The sequence below is a fragment of the Eumetopias jubatus genome, unplaced genomic scaffold (assembly GCF_037043125.1).
Source record: "Eumetopias jubatus isolate StellerSeaLion01/CBP00866 unplaced genomic scaffold, mEumJub1_p1.0 scaffold_3, whole genome shotgun sequence".
NCBI lineage: Eukaryota > Metazoa > Chordata > Mammalia > Carnivora > Otariidae > Eumetopias > Eumetopias jubatus.
In genome coordinates, this window is record NW_028274809.1 from 71,116,861 (window position 1) to 71,134,824 (window position 17,964).

Here is a 17,964-nt window from a genome sequence, read left to right on the forward strand (position 1 = left end):
GGCCATTCTATTCCTAAAACAACTAGGCATACCTGCCTTCAAGTACTTTCACTCTATTGAAATCCTGCCCCTCATCAGTTTCATAAGTGCATTTGATGGTCAGTCCTGATTGACCACACCTGGAATTGTTCTTCTGGAACATGAGTAGAAACTAAAACTTCAGGGGGTGGGAAAAATCCTATGTCTTTTCTATTCCTATTCTGCAGTGTTGAAAATTCCTATTTGCATATTAAAACTCAATACTACCTTGCTTTAAAAATAATCTCATTTGGAATCTCATTTAATCTAATGAATGACTCCTTTATCTGCAGATTTTTCAAAGGATAGTTCTGTTCCCTGTTCTCTGCAAGGAGAAAATGAATGTCTTATTACATTCCTAATAACTACGGATAATGAAGGGAAAAGCATCATTCACAGCATCAGTGAGAAAGGTGGGTGGCATGCCTTCCATTGTCAATGGTAAGTGATAGTACATGGGAGAGGAGGAAACAACCAGAAAGATACTTGGGGTAGCTTTCCAGGAAAGACATTTCCAGAACTTTGATAGAGTGCTTCTACTTTCCCAGTGATTGAAATATACCTGTTGAAAGGTTTGATGTGTTCGAATGTCTCTTCCTTAACCCACATAACAAGATATATTTGTACCACACATCACCTCAAAAGCTGGCTGATGGTTTATAGAAAGATGGGCTGATTAAATCCAATATAAGCAGAAGGTATATCTTTAGGAAAGGCTAGCAGTGGGGAGCATAACAGTCTAAAAGAATGAGATTTGCATCAAGCAAACCTTGGCTCAAATCCTGCTTCTGCCTCTTAATAGATGCTTGGCATTCTGGAAGATACTTGCCTCTGAGTCTCTATTTCCTCATCTGTAAAATGGGAAAAATAATAGTACCTTCTTCTAAGGGTTGACCCAGGGATTAAATAGAATAATGCATATAAAACACTTGCCCGTTCATAACCTACAGTAATGGGTCATTGAGTCAAAAAAGACACGAAGGAGCCTGTGAGGAAGGAAGTGATCTATACATACAAAGAGTCCATTGCTTCTGTGGGTTTTCATCCATACCAACTCATGGAGTTTGTAGGGACTTGGGAAGCTCTCAAATAAAAATCTCATCTTTAGTGAAGGAGGGAGAGAAATTTATATCAGGTAGGAAAGAAAATAGTGGAAAATGTACTTTTGTTGAGAAGTTTTAAATTTTAGTATCAGACTCACCTGGGGAGCTTGTTAAAATGCCTGCATCCTGTGCATCCTTTTTTTTTTTTTTTAAGATTTTATTTATTTGACAGAGAGAGACACAGCGAGAGAGGGAACACAGGCAGGGGGAGTGGGAGAGGGAGAAGCAGGCTTCCCCGCTGAGCAGGGAGCCCGATGCGGGGCTCGATCCCAGGACTCTGGGATCATGACCTGAGCCGAATGCAGACACTAAACAACTGAGCCACCCAGGCACCCCCTGCATCCTGTGCATCCTCAGCACTCCCTGCTGAGCAGGAAGCCTGCTGGAACCCAGGACCCTGAGATCATGACCTGAGCCGAAGGCAGACACTTAACCGACTGAGCCACCCAGGCGCCCCAAGGACTTTGCATTTTACTACTACTCTGCTACAGATAGCTTCAAAGACCTCCCTGGCTGTGTTCTTAGATATTCACAGGTGCCTCTTTTCTGTCTTCAATTAATGATGTGTTCCTAAATCTTTCTGGCAGAAATGACAGCTGCATTAAATCAGATCTCTCCAGATGCTGTCAGCAACCTCCTCCTCCTCCTCCCCCAAAAAGCTTGGAGCCTGGTTCTGCCCCAGACAATAGCAGCAAGGGCAGGCTAGCAGGGAGATGTGTTTTGTTGTGTGTGCTTGCTTATCAATGTGCCAATAAAATATTAAGTTCTGAATTTAAAGCAAGGAGTATCAAACTGCCATCACTAAAGAGTGTAAAAACCAAAGCAATACCAAAGTAACCAAAAAGTAAGTGCAAGACATTATAAACCAACCAAGAAAATATGATTAGAAAAATACCACATATTTTGATACTGATTCCATTGGAAAAATGAGTTCCAAACGACAAAAATGAACTTCCAGAACTGTTCTTACTTCAGGGGCTTTTGCATCTGGTTGTTTTTACTTTTTTTATTTTTATTTTTGTGTGTGTGTGCATGAGAGAGAGAAACATGCTTTTAGCTGATAAGGGCCTCCTTGTTACTGAACTATTGGTTGTTTTTTGTTTGTATGTTTTGATGCTTCCACACAATCTGAGTGGCACATAAACAGGCCATCCTTCTGAAAGCACTCAGACTCCCTGATGACTTTTTATTAGGGCTTTTTATTCTCCCTATGCTTCTGTAGTAGGGAAAAGGGAGGGGAAAATTACCTTCCCGAGGAGTCAGCTGACAGTTACAAGGATGCTTCTCCCTGGCAAACACTCCTGTTCCTAGGTAGGCCCCAAGCTTCCAGGGGCCCTGAAGACAGAGCCTGTCCTGGAATCTGTAGGCCCTTCGCAGACCGCTAAGACCAGAGAATCCCCGGGCAGCCCATCAGACTCCAGGATAGGAAGAAGTGAAGGCTACGGATTTCCACGGTCCTACAAACCAACTTCAAAAGAAACCAAGTGAACAGTCACCATCAGGATGTGTGTGGTTGTAGGGGGAGCTTGGCTCGTCTTTTTTCTTACACCTGGACGAGTTTTCAGAGGAGAAAAGCCACATTAGTTAGAGCCAGAGTCAAGGAATGACAGTCGGGAGGTTTCCTGGCAGGTGTGTAGGTGTGGATAGTATACCACAGGTCCCAAAGTGGAGGTTCCAGGACCTTGAAGTCCTAAGGATAGAAAAGGAGGAAGAGTATAGTTGTAATAAGAATAGTGGCAGTAGTAGCTTTCATTTACTGAGCCCTTACTGATGCCATATGCCAGGTATCATTCTATATGTTTTACATGCATTAATTCTTTTAGCACCCTCCATATAACAACCACGTAAAGCCAGTATTGCTATTATTTCCATCTTACAGATAAGGAAATTGAGGCAAAAAGAAGTCACAAACTGTGTTAGTTGTGGCAGTAATTAAGTGCCAGTGCTGGCCGGGGAAAGCTGCCCGGCGGGCTTGGAGCCTGTGCTTTTAACCACTGCGCTATACTGCCTCCCACTGGCTGTCGGATCGTGATAAATGCCTGGCTCCCGGAAACATGTTCGATCAGCAGCGATAGACATGTTATTATGCAAACCACATATGTAATTTTCAATTTTCTAGTAACCCCACTAAAAAGTAAAAATCTGGTGAAATGGATTTTAGTAATGTTTTATTCAATCCCTTCTATCTAAAATATTGTTATTTAGCATATGACCAACAGAGAAATTATTGAGATGCTTCGTTTTTTTCCATACTAAGTCTTCACAGTCAATATGTATTTTATACTTACCACACAACCTAATTCAGAAAAGTCACATTTCTGCGCTCCATAGCCGCCCGTGACAGAGGTGGCGGATTGGCAGCTCAGGGCCTCAGGACCTGAGAACTAGCTGGCCCTGGCCAGGACTCCACAGGCAACATGACGATGGCCCTCTTCTCCCACCTAGAAACATGTCTTCAGTCTGAGTGTCTCAGGAAATACTAAAGAGAGTATAAACAGTGGGCATTTCTATTGTGTAATACCTGCTCTGGTACTTGGGCCAAAATCTTTTCTTGAGAACTGTAGACTATCGCAACGTATAATGTATTCTCAATGTATAAATGTATAATGACTCCAAGTTCTAAAAAAATGATCTCTGCCGGGCCATGCCTGCCTGTTCCTCCTTTATTTATTCTCTGTGGGAGAGCCCTCCTAATTCACATTCTGGCTGCAGGGTCTTAGCAGGCTTCATTTTGCTTTCCGCAAGAACATGCTACGCCCCACCCCAGACATTTTGTAGTCAAAGATGTAGCCAGTATATATTCTCACTGACACACGCCTGCTACTTTTTTGCAGGACTGTTGCTAACCTCTTAGAAGCAGCCATGGTTCATTTGTTATGCTGGAAACAGTCTTTAGATCTTCATACTACAGTAACTACTTCATTAGTTCCTTTACTTATTTCTGCATAATCCCCTTACATGGCTTTTTTAATCCAAAGAACAAAAGTGTGTGAGGCCAGCCATCATGCTGTTGTGGGGTCATTAGTCCTGCTCAAATTCAGATCAGTTATAGATCCTTACCTTGAAAGCAGCATGACTAGTCCTGTGTATATAACTCTCCTTATTAAATATCTAAAAGCAATAAGAGTTAGGATAAACTAAGCATGATTCATTTCCTCCCCAGATACCACAGATTTACCTTACTTCTTGCAGAGGGAGGCAGATATTTAATGATAATTTTCATGTGGGATTTTTTTTCCTCATGAAAGAAAGGGGAGAACTTAATTATAATGTTTCATTAAGAAATGTATCATCTCCCAGGCATATTGCAAGATTTATTAGTCATTCTGCTGTCAGTGAGGGAAGGCACTGTATAATTGTGAAATTATATTAATATCAATAGAGTCAAAATAACATTTCATAGAATGTTCAATTTGAAAGGACTATACAGAACATCTAGTTTCCCAAACTTCCCTGAAGATAAGAATCCCTTGGGATACTGTTAATAATAAAAAAATCTGTGGCTCCATCTAAGACCCACTGAAGCAGAATCTCTGGGGAAGGATCTAGGAAGCTGTGAGTTTAATAAGCATGAGCACCTGAGCTCAGTCTTATCCTTAGGAAGTTAAAGGAATGCTGAAGTCCCACATCTTTGTTTAATGGTTGAGGATCCTGGGGCTCAGAGAGATCATGGGACCTGTTGTATATCAGACAGCTACTATATATCAGATGGGACTTGAACCCACCGGGGGGGACCCCAGTCCCAACTTTCCAGGACACCAGAACACTGCATTAATGTTAAAATAAAACTAAAAGCCATCATTGTGTTCTGTCTATAAAAAAAAAAAGCAGCAAGTAGTAAACTTCTTAGGAGGGTAGGTTTTATATAAGTTTGAATATAACCTCCTAGACAGTTCATGTTTCAAGGAAATCCATTAAAAAGTAATATCGTGTGTGTGAATGAGCACACATACACACATTTCATTTCTATTCTATCATGTACCCAGAAGAGACCGTTTTTAGTCATTAAACTGTGTCTTTTTCATGGTCCTTTCTATATTCCATGTGTATTAATCCTCATTCTTGGATTCTAACTCTTTTTGAGTCAGCCATTCAAGTATATATCCATTTGCCTTAAATAACCAAACTCTAACTTTTGTTCTCTTTTGTAGGAATAGGGCTATCCTTCAACAAGTAACTCATTTTTTTTTTTAATTCAGCAAAATAAAGCATGTTACTATTTTCCTTCTACTGGAAAAAAAATAAGGTTGGAAAATTTAATGAGAAATATTTTCTCTACATCACAAGATTAATCATACCATCTTCTTTTTTTTTTTTTTTTAAGTTTTTAAGGCTCCATGCTGGGAGCCCCGGGGCTTGAACTCACGACCCTGAAATCAAGACCTGAGCTAAGACCCAGAGCTGGATGCTCAACCAACTGAGCCATCCAGACACCCCAATTATACCATCTTCTTAATATAATTTTCTTTGTTTCCACAGACTGTCCAAAGCTCCCAAATATTCCCATGATTATGTTGGGGGTTTCACTGGCTATTCTTCTCATTGGGATCGTCCTACTGTGCATCTGGAAGCTGCTGGTGTCATTTCATGATCGTAAAGAAGTTGCCAAATTTGAAGCAGAACGGTCGAAGGCCAAGTGGCAAACGGTATGTAAACCCCTAGGGGCTATTCCTTGTCCAGGGGAGAAAGTGACTTGTGGAAGAGATAGATGTCAGATTTCTTCTGCTCTATAATAGAGAATAAGAATGTCATGTTCTTTCCCTACCCCTCTCACTATGTCCCTAACAGCTATGGATTTATTTTCTGCTTTGAGGACAAAGGAACCTCTGTCCATTATCTGGGACCTAGATAGTGCTCAGAGCATGCATTTGTCTCTCAGCGTAGTGGGGATTTCTCCCACTCTGAGAGTCTCATGAAACTCCTTATATAGCTGCTTAGGGACATCACGGAAATACATTTAATCTTCATCACCAGGAAGATCATTCAGGCCCCATTTGATAAAGCATAGGTGCTGTATCTAAACACATCCATAAATCAGTTGTATTATAGCCAATGGAATAATGTTCATGAGTAGTATGGCAGTTCATGTCAATTTTCATAGAAATACTCATTACTTATAATAGGTTACATTGCCAAGTTGAGAAGACTTTAAAAGCCATCTAGTTAGTTCTTCTGAATAACAAATTTTAAACAGCTACCTGAAAAATACCTAAAAAGTGTCAACCTTTAAATATGTGTACTCAATAGATATAATTTATGTGTCTCCTCTTCACAGTAGACAAACACAAAACAGGACTCCAATTTTCTGTGTTTCTTTTCCACAGGACAGATAATTACATTTCTAGAGGGCCATAGAAACAATTTCATGGTTTTAATTTCATCTTTCTATCTCTAATGGTGTGCCCAGCTCTCTAATAGCCATTATCTTACATTGCTGGTTCTAAAAAGGGTGATTTCACTGGAGAAAATACAGGAAAACACCATGTTCCTTTGGGTTCATCTGCCCAAATAAATTCATGTTAACACTTTTTTCTCTAAGTATATAGTGATATCTTCAATTCTTAAAGCAAATGGAATTTCTGTTTTGGATAAGTTTATCTTGATGAGGAATGTCTAGACCTTGTGCAGTTATTTTGAAGTAACTCCTAACATATGGTGCAGGACAATGGACAATGAAAATTTTCATCTACTTCATCTTCCTATTAAAAATGCCTTTAGATGCAACAAGGAAATTCAATGCATGGATCTTGTTTTGATTCTGATTTGAACATTTCTTGGACAACTGGAAGAAGAATAATATAGACTGGGTATTAGAATGATGGCAAGGAATTATGATTAATTTGATTAGATAAGATAATGGCATGATGACTTTGCTAGAAAAATCCATATTTTGGAATGAAAGGAAATGAAGATTAGGTTTGCTTTGAAAAATTTCAGCCAAAAGAGAGGGGGATAGGGAAGCGAGTGTGGCAAAATCTTGATAATTGTTGAATCTGGGTGATGGGTCTAGAGAGGTTTGTTATACAGCTTTCCTCTTGTGTATGTATGACTTTTTCATAATTAAATAAAACCCTTTAGGAAAGTAAATTTGGATTTGCAATGAAGATATAATATATCCATACCTAACAAGGTCAAATGTAACCTGATAGGTTAGTTTGGTGGCTTAGAACATAGCATTATGAGGCTAAAGTGTTGGGTCAGTTAACTTCACCAGATCCCCTGGCCTAGATGTTTTTAACTCTCGCCAGCTGCCAAGCAAATGCCTGGCAATAGTCAAAAAGGGCAATCAGGCAAAAGAATATGGTTAAGTTGGCACAAAGAACCATGTGGCAGTAGTTGGTTGAACAATGCCAGTCCTGTGAAGTAGTCTGAATAATCCCATTTTCAATGTAAGGAAACTGAGGCTCAGAGAGGTTAAGACACTTCCCAAACGATTGGTCCATGGTGGAGCTGAAAACCTAATTGCAGCCTCTTCCAAGCATAGCCTTGACCCTCCTGGAAATAATAAGCAAGTATTCTGCAAACAAGTACTTGGGCAATGATGTGATGTATATCTCCTAACCAGCACATTTTAATGTTCTCATGCAAAAGCGTGAATACTGACAAATGATTAATATCTTTAAAATAACATTTTAATTAACAGTTAAATTCCCCAAAACATGCATTGTTTTCCCTCAGGATGTAGAACATGACTGAAATTCAAATGCTGAATTTTACTGTTTCTTCATCTAAAATGGAACAAAAATACGCATTAAACAGATAAAATCATAAATGAAAAATATTACTCCCTTGTTATATTGAGTTTCCTTGAATAATAAATATTTGATGTTCTTGACTAGATAATAACTGGGTAATAATTATTCACTTGGATGCAAAAGAGGTTTAATTCAAATAATTCAATTCAAATTTCACTAACATATACTATTGAAAAAAAATGTTACTCGGTGCATCCATTTTTGGGGTCCTCAATTTGATTCCATTTTTTATCTAAAAACCTGTTTCTTCTTGAAGAACTGAATTTGACTGGTCTTCACACCCCAGGGGACCTCCAGAGTTGGTAAGGGTAGTTGGGTCTACTGACCCATAGACCTCCATTGGACTCCAAAGGTGACAGAGCTCAGGACAAGAAAGAGCTTTGTTTCTTGCCTCTTGAAACATTTCATCACAGCCATAAAGAAAGGTTACCTTTTATTATACTTTTAAAATAACCTCCCCATCCATATTCTTTATGAAAACACAAAGGAAAGATATTTAAATTCATCTTTGATTAGACATTTTTTTCTAGGATGACAAGTCATTAACTAGAGGCAAAAAATGTTCAGTCTGACATTTCTTACAGTCATGGATTGATTTTGTACTGTGCTAAGCAAATCAGGTCTGCATTTGGCAGTTAGGCAATCATTAAGAGAACTGTGGGTCATGACAGAGAGCTTTCTTATTACCACTTTTTCAAGCTCCAAAAAATCTGCCATTGCATTTACAAAATTTACAGCCTAAATTAGCACCCCCGGACTCCTGGGGAAATCAGCCTGGTCACCTCAGATCAGTGGGGGAAACTGAAACTTGTCTAAATAGGGAAAGAGCTCAGACTCATCTGAAATGGAGATCCAAGCCTGTGTCTCAGCTGGAAATCCTCTGCGAGAAGTTGCCCCCCCACCACATGGCACTAGAGGAGGCAGTACTAGACATTGCCACACTTTTTCCTGCCAACAAAACCTGCTTTGAGCTTAGTCTCCTGAGTTTTGATCATTAGCTGAGGGCAGGAAACACAACTGCCTCCCAGCAATATATAGGTGCTCTTTCTCCACCCTTAAAGTCCCACCTTACCCTCCTACTATGGTCTGCTTCATCCATCACCCCCTATTAGCATGCCCAGGCCCTACAACTAGCTTTGCAAGAGATGCCCCCAAATATTATAGATCTGAATAAAGTTGCTTCAAAATACAGAATGAAAACTGCACAATCAAAATTAATATTCAACTAAATGTCTACAAAATAACATCATGTCAGTTGCAACTTAAGTCACCTCCTTTATAGTGCATATAAATTATACTTAGTGTAGAACGTGGGTGTATTTTAATATGCTTATTTACATATTTATTTGAGACAGAGAGAGAGAGAGACAGCATGAGGAGAGGGGCAGAGAGGGGAGAGAATCCCAAGCAGACTCTGTGCTGAGCTTAGAGCCCAACGCGGGGCTCGATCTCAGAACCCTGAGATCTTGACCTGAGCTGAAACCAGGAGGTGGACACTCAACTGACTGAGCCACCTAGATGCCCTGCATTTTAATGTTTGACATGATATGGGAAGGGGCCAAAAAAGTGTTCCTGGTCCTATGAAGATCTAAGCTGGCCCTGCTCACAGCCCATTTACTCTTTCAGAGTATTTTTTTCTCTTCCGTAAGGCTCCCTCTTCCTTCAAGACAATGCTTCACTTGTCATCCCCAACCTGCACTTATTTTTGCCATTTTTCCTCTTCAATTGAGTATTTTTTCTGTAACCAACTTAAATTTAATAGCTTGTAGTCTTTTTTTTTTAACTTTATAGAATTCATACGTGATTTTTGTTTCCAAATGAGACTCCACCTGCATCTAAGACCACATCAGTTTGCCCTTCACTCTCCAAGTTCCAAGTTCTATGGCAGCAGGACTAAATAAGGACTGGAGGGTCCTCAGAATTATCCAGGTTGACTTCGGGAGTAGAAGCAGTATGGTGACCTGGCCTTCACTCATCACCCACCACCAAGGAATCTCTTTTCTGTTTGCCCTCATTACTGAGATAGCATCTCTCTCTGAAGGCACATGAACAAAGGTAACATGTTACTCAGTCAGAGGCCAGGCCACTGGCTCTGGGCAACATAGAAGCAGGCACAGGTGTGATTCTTCCTCACAATAAAGACACTGCGGCAAATCCAAGAGTGACAAGTGGGGAGATGCCCAGGAATGTTTTTCAGTTCATTCAGTTCTTTCAAGAACTGAGAGACATGTACTGGGAAAGCAAATACAATTGCAGTTTTGAAATCTATGTCTAGAACTTGCTGCCATCTCTACAATTCATGAGATAAGGAGACCAAATACAAGATTTAGTAATTTGGAAGGTACCTGGTGGTACCTAGACTTCATACACAAGCAGAAGTGGGCTTAGAAATGATGGGTTAGCCTGGTGATGGGTATTAAAGAGGGCACGTTCTGCATGGAGCACTGGGTGTTATACGCAAACAATGAATCATGGAACACTACATCAAAAACTAATGATGTGATGTATGGTGATTAACATAACATAAAAAAAAGAAATGTTGAGTGTGAAAGCTCTGGGGGAAAGTATCTTTCTAACCCCCTCCAAAACTTAAAGAAAAGGACATTCCAAATGTGAAGAAGAGGTATAAATAAGAACTACTAAGAAGAGGCAGCACTTACTGAGCACTCAATATGTACCGGGGTCTGTGCTAAAGAGTATGTTATTTCATGGATGAGGTAGGCACTTTGGTAATGCCTCCTGTGGGTGAGGACACCACGATTTGGAACTGTTTAAGTAGGTCATGTGGTGGGGCTGGGTTTGAAACCCGGCTGTCTGACATCAACGCCTGTGTGGTCAACCTTGGAAAGTGGAAGGGAAGAAACTGCTCTTTACCCAGACATCTTGAGCCTGCCTGGAGCAATTCAGCCAAAGGAGAGATATTGGAGGATCAAGCTTGTTGTTTCTTTAAATACCTACAGAGACTTGGTCCTTCTTGTCCTGGTGATGGCTCCTAGAAACACATCTACAACCTGAGGAGCACAGCTGAATTATCCAGACAATGGCACAAATCCTCTACACTACCCCCAAGGCAATGCCATCTTGCCCAACCCACCTTGGAACCTGTACATCTTCCTGAGCCCTGTGGCCCACACACTTGTGCCTCATGACTCTGTGCTCCACACACTGCTATTCTCTAGTAAGCGAATGCCACCACATTCTTTTACCATCCAGAACAGTGTTAACTGTCCTAGGGATCTTTCCTTGCTTCTCCCAAGCAGCTAGGTGTTTCTCCTGAATTTTGATCTCATTTTAGCAAGATTATTGGTGCCCTTGTGTGATGCCTCCCACCAGCAACACATCTTTTAAAGGCAGATACTATGTCATTCATCTTTGTTTGCTTCTACAAGTTCACTTTTCCCATTTTTTTATGTTTTTTACTTTATATTTCATTTTGGGGCCACCTATTGGTTCATTCTATTCATTCAGTAAATACTGAGTGCCTGCTGTTGGCTAGGCACTTCTTTCAACTCTGGTAAAACCGCAGTGAACAAAACAGCCAAAGTCTTGTTTTCTATCCATAAATTAGTGTGTTTCCAAACAGGGTAAGATTTTTATGCTCCATATAAGGCACTGGTTCTACATACTAAAAAATTAAATGGAGATGTATAAATTTTAAAATGCTAAGAGTATGATTAATCAAAATTATTCAAATAGCTTCCAAGCTTGAGCCTGACTCTCTTCTAGTTTGTAATGGACAATGAAATTATTTAAATAAAGTAAAACCATGTTATAATAGGTACATAGTTTCATTCAAACCTTTTTTTTTTTTTTTTTTTTTAGGGAACCAATCCACTCTACAGAGGCTCCACCAGTACCTTTAAAAATGTAACCTATAAACACAAGGAAAAACAAAAGATGGACCTTCCCACAGATGGATAGAACTACTTCATGCATGAAAGAAGTCTGCTTTACTGATATGAAATGTTAATGCACTATTTAATTTTTCTTTTTTTGTTGCTTCAAAATGAGGTTGGTTTAAGATAATAATAGGTCATTTGGACATCAGTCATTGTCTGTATAAGGTTAGAGACTGTGTTGGCAGGTTCAAAATAATCAGGAAGAGAAATATCTTTAGCAAAGGGGTGACTTTGGGGATCATTGAGGAATACTAACTCTGTTGTATTAATGCCTCAAAAAATCATCAAAATGACACATGGGGGCCTGATTTGCATTTGAAAAATGTTTGAAATTAGAATCTCATTTGTTGCAGGGATATAGCTACCTGAAGTCTTTGTCTCAGCGAAGTCACAAAGTCCATATGCTCACATTAATAGTCACACTTGCGAATTAATTCTAAACTTTTAGTAAATCTGCCCTTTCCTAAAGGTGGATTCTTTTAAAAATCTATGAGAAATGAGATACTGACTTTTACTTCAACTGAGAGGATGCAATTCTTCTAAAGATGTCCCAAATGTAGTAAGTGTTAATAATTTCTGTGGATTTGCATGTACCTAAAAGTCAGGTACACAAATAAGTATTTTATAAGAAGAAGAAGTAATTTCTAAATTAGAAAGTTAAAAAAATAAATTAGAAAGTTACCAGTAAAGGCAAAATAGCTAGTCTATTATTTAGATTATTTTTAATTACCTGAAGAAGAAATTTCTACACTCAGTTTCCCTCCTGACCCTGAGTTTTCAAACCACTACTTCTCCCATATTTCTCAATCCATTTTACTTAGTTTCATAGTCATCTAAACCCTGGGAATGTCATATGAAAGTTTTAATTTCTTGTTAAAAATTACTTTAAGTGGTTAAATAGTTTAATAAAAAAAAAAGCTCCAGTAATGCAAAAGGAACATGGGTTAAACAGAATAACATTTTAAATGGTTTTAAAGCAAACACATCAAGAGTACAGTCTCTCATGAGTAATAGGCTTTCTATCTCTATGTTTCCATTTATATAACCTAACTTGCACATTTCATGTGCAATATGGCCAATATGCATTCATGTATTTACTTTAAAAAGTAAAATTTTACTTGCAAACTACATGTGGATAATTAAGGATCCATAGGTTGATTGAGGAGATGGACTCTGTAGAATATTATTTCCTATTAGTACGGCTTCACAGAGCACTGTCCTCTTATTTGATAAGGAAGCTAAGCCTCAGAGAGTGAGTAGAAGAACTGGTCCAGAATCTAATCTTCCAGCTCCAAGCTATTTCTTCTCTCCACAGTATGAGAGTAAGTCTTTTGTCCATGAAATGATGGAAAGATTTGGTTGGTTAAGTGGTAACTATCATTTGTTTGAAAATGTCCCGAGACAAAAATAGCAATTAAACTACTGGAGCAGAGGTGAGGTCTTGTACTTTGGTGCAGTGTTTATTACCTTTGAGTAAATTGTAGTGTGAAACATTTTACTAGGTGAATAGTTCATTATGTAATGGAGGTTTCAAATGTATCCATTGAGTTGGCACAGGTAATCTGTGCCAACTCAATGGATAAGTTTCTTCAATTCTACCGTATAGATCTGTACACATTTGATCACTTGGAGACTTATTTCTTTTCTTATTTCTAAGTAACTCAGGTAAATCAGACACTTGGGGAATACACAGCTATACTAAAAGAATTACTAAACAATCACGTTAGACACCTGAATGGCAGAGGTACGCCCTGTGTTCCTGACTGAAGCCCCGGGTCTGGGGAAAATCTACAGCAACAAGGAAGTTGCGATAGTAATGACACAACAGTGGTATTCACCTCTACACATGATATTTTTTTATTATTACTAGAATGGGATTCTAGAAAATATGAGTTTCCTTTGTGTGTATATTGGGGAAGGTAGGGAAGAATCTGCTATTTCCCTGAATACCGTTTTGACCCAAGGCTGGACCTTGAAAAGGCCAAAACATTAACAGTAGTACTTCTGTTCACTGAAGAGTTATATTACATGAAGATAAATGGGTTTTTTGTAAGTTGTTTCACTGTATTTTATGTTGACATAAATAAACATGGTAATTTAAACAATGAACCTTAGATGGATGATAATTCCTTTTATTTACTTGGTATAAAACCCTCTTCTTGGATTTCCGGATCCCTGTGACCTGCTCTGACCAGCTTGCTGGTCTCATTCTGGGGCCAAGAAGAACAGAAAGAAGCAGCCACCAAAGGCAGGAGACAGCAGGGAACCGGCTACAGTTTGCTGAATGGTTACAACACCCACATCACGGGGTTTTTCTAAAAGAGGCTCTTACATTACCCTACATTTTGTAAAATCAGGATTAGTGTTATGGGCTGAATTGTGGTCCCTATTCTAAAATTTGTGTACTGAAGTCCTAACCCCCGGTACCTCAGAATATGATTGCGTTAGGAGACAATGTCTTTTAAAAGGTAATTAAGTTAAAATGAGGTCATTAGGTTGGGTCCTCATCCAATAGGATTGGTGTCTTTTTTTTTTTTAAAGATTTTATTTTTATTTGAGACAGAGAGAGAGAGATAGAGTCTAAGCAGAGGGAGTGGCAGGCAGAGGGAGAAGCAGGCTCCCCACTGAGCAGAGAGCCCGATGTGGGGCTCGGTCCCAGGACCCTGTGATCATGACCTGAGCCGAAGGCAGATGCTTAACGACTGAGCCACCCAGGTGTCCCAGTGATAGGCGTCTTTGTAAGAAGAGGAGATTAGGACACAGATGTGCACAAAGGGACAACCATGTGGTGACACAGGGAGAGGAAGCCCATCTACAAACCAAAGAGAAAGACCTTGAAAGCAACCAACCCTGCCAACACCTTCCTCTGGGCCTTCTGGCTTCCGGAATTGTGAGAAAAATACAGTTCTGTTGTTTGAGCCCTCCACTCTGTGATACTTTTGTTATGGCAGCCCTAGCAAACCAATACAGTTAGGTAGTGCTACTTTTCTGGGCAACCAGTTGGTAGATTTCATGGTGCTATGCTCATATTCCCAAAATGAAGCAGAGAGAAACCAGTGCTTACAAAAGGAGCCAACTTAGAAGAAGTCCTTTTCTTAGAAAAGCTCTTTCCTTACAAAAGGACAGAGAAAGTCAAGTCGAGAGTAGTTATACTCTGAAACAAACTGTTGTAGACAAAAGCTGGATATCTGGAAATCCAGAAACTGTTCCCATTTTGAATAGCACTGAGAAAAAAATCACTTTTTGCCTTAGTTTTTCCATTTGCAACATGCTGGCACTGCTTGTGTCTTCCAGCACCTATAACAAAGTAGATGCCCACTAAATTCATTCAGTCAGTATTATTGAGCGCCTAGTAAATGCCAGACATTGTTCTTATGATTATGGATACAGAAATGAACAAAATAAGCAGTTCCTGTGCTCTGTAGTGGGGGAGAAGACAGGAAACCAAAGAATATACAATATCAGGGTATGCATACCCCAGAGCCACTCGTCCCCGCCTGTCCCCCAGGTCTAAGCTGGTAGTCACTCCAGCACCAACTCACAGTTCCCTTAATAGTAAAGCCCATCTTCAACCTAACTCCCCAACTTCCAGTCACAGCAACTCCTGTGCCCAAGTCCAGAGTGCCCGTTGTATCTAGGTAATAAAATAGAAGTTTTAAAAGAAGAACGCCAGGCTAAGTTGCTCTAAACAGTAAGGCACTGAGCCCGGGAAAGGAGAGGAAAGAAACAAAAAGTTTACTCTGCTGGGCTTGGGGGAAAGCCAGGAAAGACTGGAAAGTTGGGAAGTGAGAAAAAAAAGTCTTTGGGGTAGCCTCTATGTATGGGTGATGTTGAGAATGAGATATATAGGGCTGGGGGTGATCGGCTGTTCATTTGTGCTCATTCTTGTAAGCCTGCTGTTCCCCTGACTAAGGCAGCCTGTGCGGTTTCCCAGCGGGAAGACCCAGCTCCTTGGGGGTTTCAGCTGAGAGTCCACAATGTTTTAATCTGGTTCAGGTTTCCCTTTTAAGACTCTTCAACACCAGAAACCATCATGCCCTGAAACACCCTGTTAAACCCCCCGAATGGCAAAGGGCAGCCCCCAAAGCAACCCAGGGTCTTCCGATTTGCTCTCTCCTTCACCTCTCCACACACAGTCATTTAGGTAACTTCCAGTACTGGAGAAGCTATCCTACCAATAACATTCTTTAACCATACGAGAAAGCTGACCTCTCAAAAGAGTAAATTTACTTAGGTGTTTGTGATTCATAACAATTCATTTTATGGAAATTTAAATGGGAAAAATTTCCTTGTTCAGAGGGAATGAGAAACAGGGATTGAATGAAATGTGATAAATAGAAATTCTCCCTTCTGTTAAATTTTATTATACTGCAGCAGACTCAAGTCAACACAAGTGAAAAGCAAAGAAACAAGTTCAGGATGTCACAGTGGCTCTTTTAAAGGTCAGTTGGCCTTGGCTACTTTTGTACTGAATGAGCGAGGTTCTGGAAGAGGCTTCTGCAGCCAGGGGGTTGGGCAGCAGCCAGCTAGTTCCACAGCTTGAGCCAAGGCATTAATTCCTATGGTTTGTGGACCACAGCAGGGTTAAATGCTGCCTCCCTGTGTCTTGGAGATATCCAAATGTGAATCAAAACCTCATCCTCTGTTCTCTCCCATTTGGCTGCACAACCAGCAGAGAGAGAGCAACAGGTGTACCCCAGGGGTTCTCGTCCTATAAATCTGTCCCAGAGGTAGGCCCTGGGAGAGACACTGAGCACTAGAAGGCACAGATTGGACCCAAACCTGCTCTTCGGTGTCATTAACAACTTCGAGACTTTACAAATCTCATGGAAATTCAGGTTCAGTGTGAAATTTCAATCTGACCTTTGCAATTTCTAGGTGTGTGTTTTATGAGGAAACTTACTACGCAAATTGTTTTGTTTTTTCAGCTTGAAATGTATTTGCATTCATGGTTCTTGTATAGCAGCCAATCCTGCTTCAGGTCAACATCTAAAGAGGATGCATTATGAAACTCCATTGTTTGTCAATAACTGGGGAGAAAATCACTAGGTTAATTTTTTCATCCAGTTGGCTTTGCTATACATTGTGTGTGTGTGTGTGTGTGTGTTATTAAAAAAAACTTCCTCTTAAACAAATTTTATGCTTGTATATCTCACTATATATAGGTGTATATATACATATATATATACACATATATACATAGTACATATATAAATACAAACACACATATTACTTTCTTATTTTAACAGGCAGATCTTACTAGATTTATTTGTATCTATTACTTATTATTTATTTACATCTATTACTATTTAATAGATGTAACTATTGTTTCTTATCTTCATAGATGTGTCTTACTATCATTAAATAGCTTGCTTTGCTAATAAAAATTGGTAACATCTACTGTTCCAAGTGCTTTATATATGCTTTTATATATATATATATAACTTATTCAGATGGTATGGTATTATTAGTACCTCCTATTTTATAGATGAAGAAATTGAGGCACAGAGATCATAAATAGTATACACACTGCATTGGGATCATAAAAATTAAAATAAGTAGACCAGCTGTCACATGTATTTTGCCTAGTTTCAGTGTATTAAATGTCTATCTCATTGATTTCAAGAAATGTGTCAGACTTTAGAAACTTTTTTACTAAGAAGACGGAATTGGAGAAGAAAAAAATAAAAGAAGGTTAAAAATACTGAGCAAAATAAAACATATGAATTTGTCATAGAGGCAGAAAAGAAAATGTACAATATTTATCTGAGGCATTTTTGAACATGTTCACTCATTGTTTGATTTAATCAAATCTACTATTCGTTTTAAGAGATAACTAATTTGTGCTTTAATACAATTCTATGTTTCATTCAAATATCTGAAGATGGCTTCAGTTCCAGATGGACACAGGAAAGTACACATTATCTTTTTTACCCTTTCTCAACACACAAAGCTACCATTCAATATCCTAGGCTTAGATTTAGGCAGTAACAGGATGTAAATTTATGTGTCTTAACTTCACCTGCTGAGAAGTTCACAGGGAAGAGCTAACAATCTGATAGACATTCCTGTCCTCAACCTGGTTCTGTGTTGTATCATTATTGCATATATTGACTGTATTTCCTAGGGTTCTTGTGAGAATTAAATGGAATAACATATTAAAGAATTTGACATATTTGCTTAATAAAT

General features: G+C 39.2%; 1 protein-coding gene across 2 annotated transcripts in view; it reads left to right on the forward strand.

The window, feature by feature from the left end:
• The window catches only part of ITGB6 (integrin subunit beta 6), a 74,339-nt gene extending 62,542 nt beyond the window's left edge, over positions 1-11,797 (forward strand). For both annotated transcript variants that reach the window (XM_088022145.1, XM_028113112.2), the window contains exons 14-16: positions 312-431; positions 5,601-5,767; positions 11,699-11,797. In XM_088022145.1, coding sequence (XP_087878271.1) covers positions 312-431; positions 5,601-5,767; positions 11,699-11,797 — 386 coding nt within the window. The remainder of the gene's footprint in view (positions 1-311; positions 432-5,600; positions 5,768-11,698) is intronic.
• Positions 11,798-17,964: the final 6,167 nt, after the last annotated feature.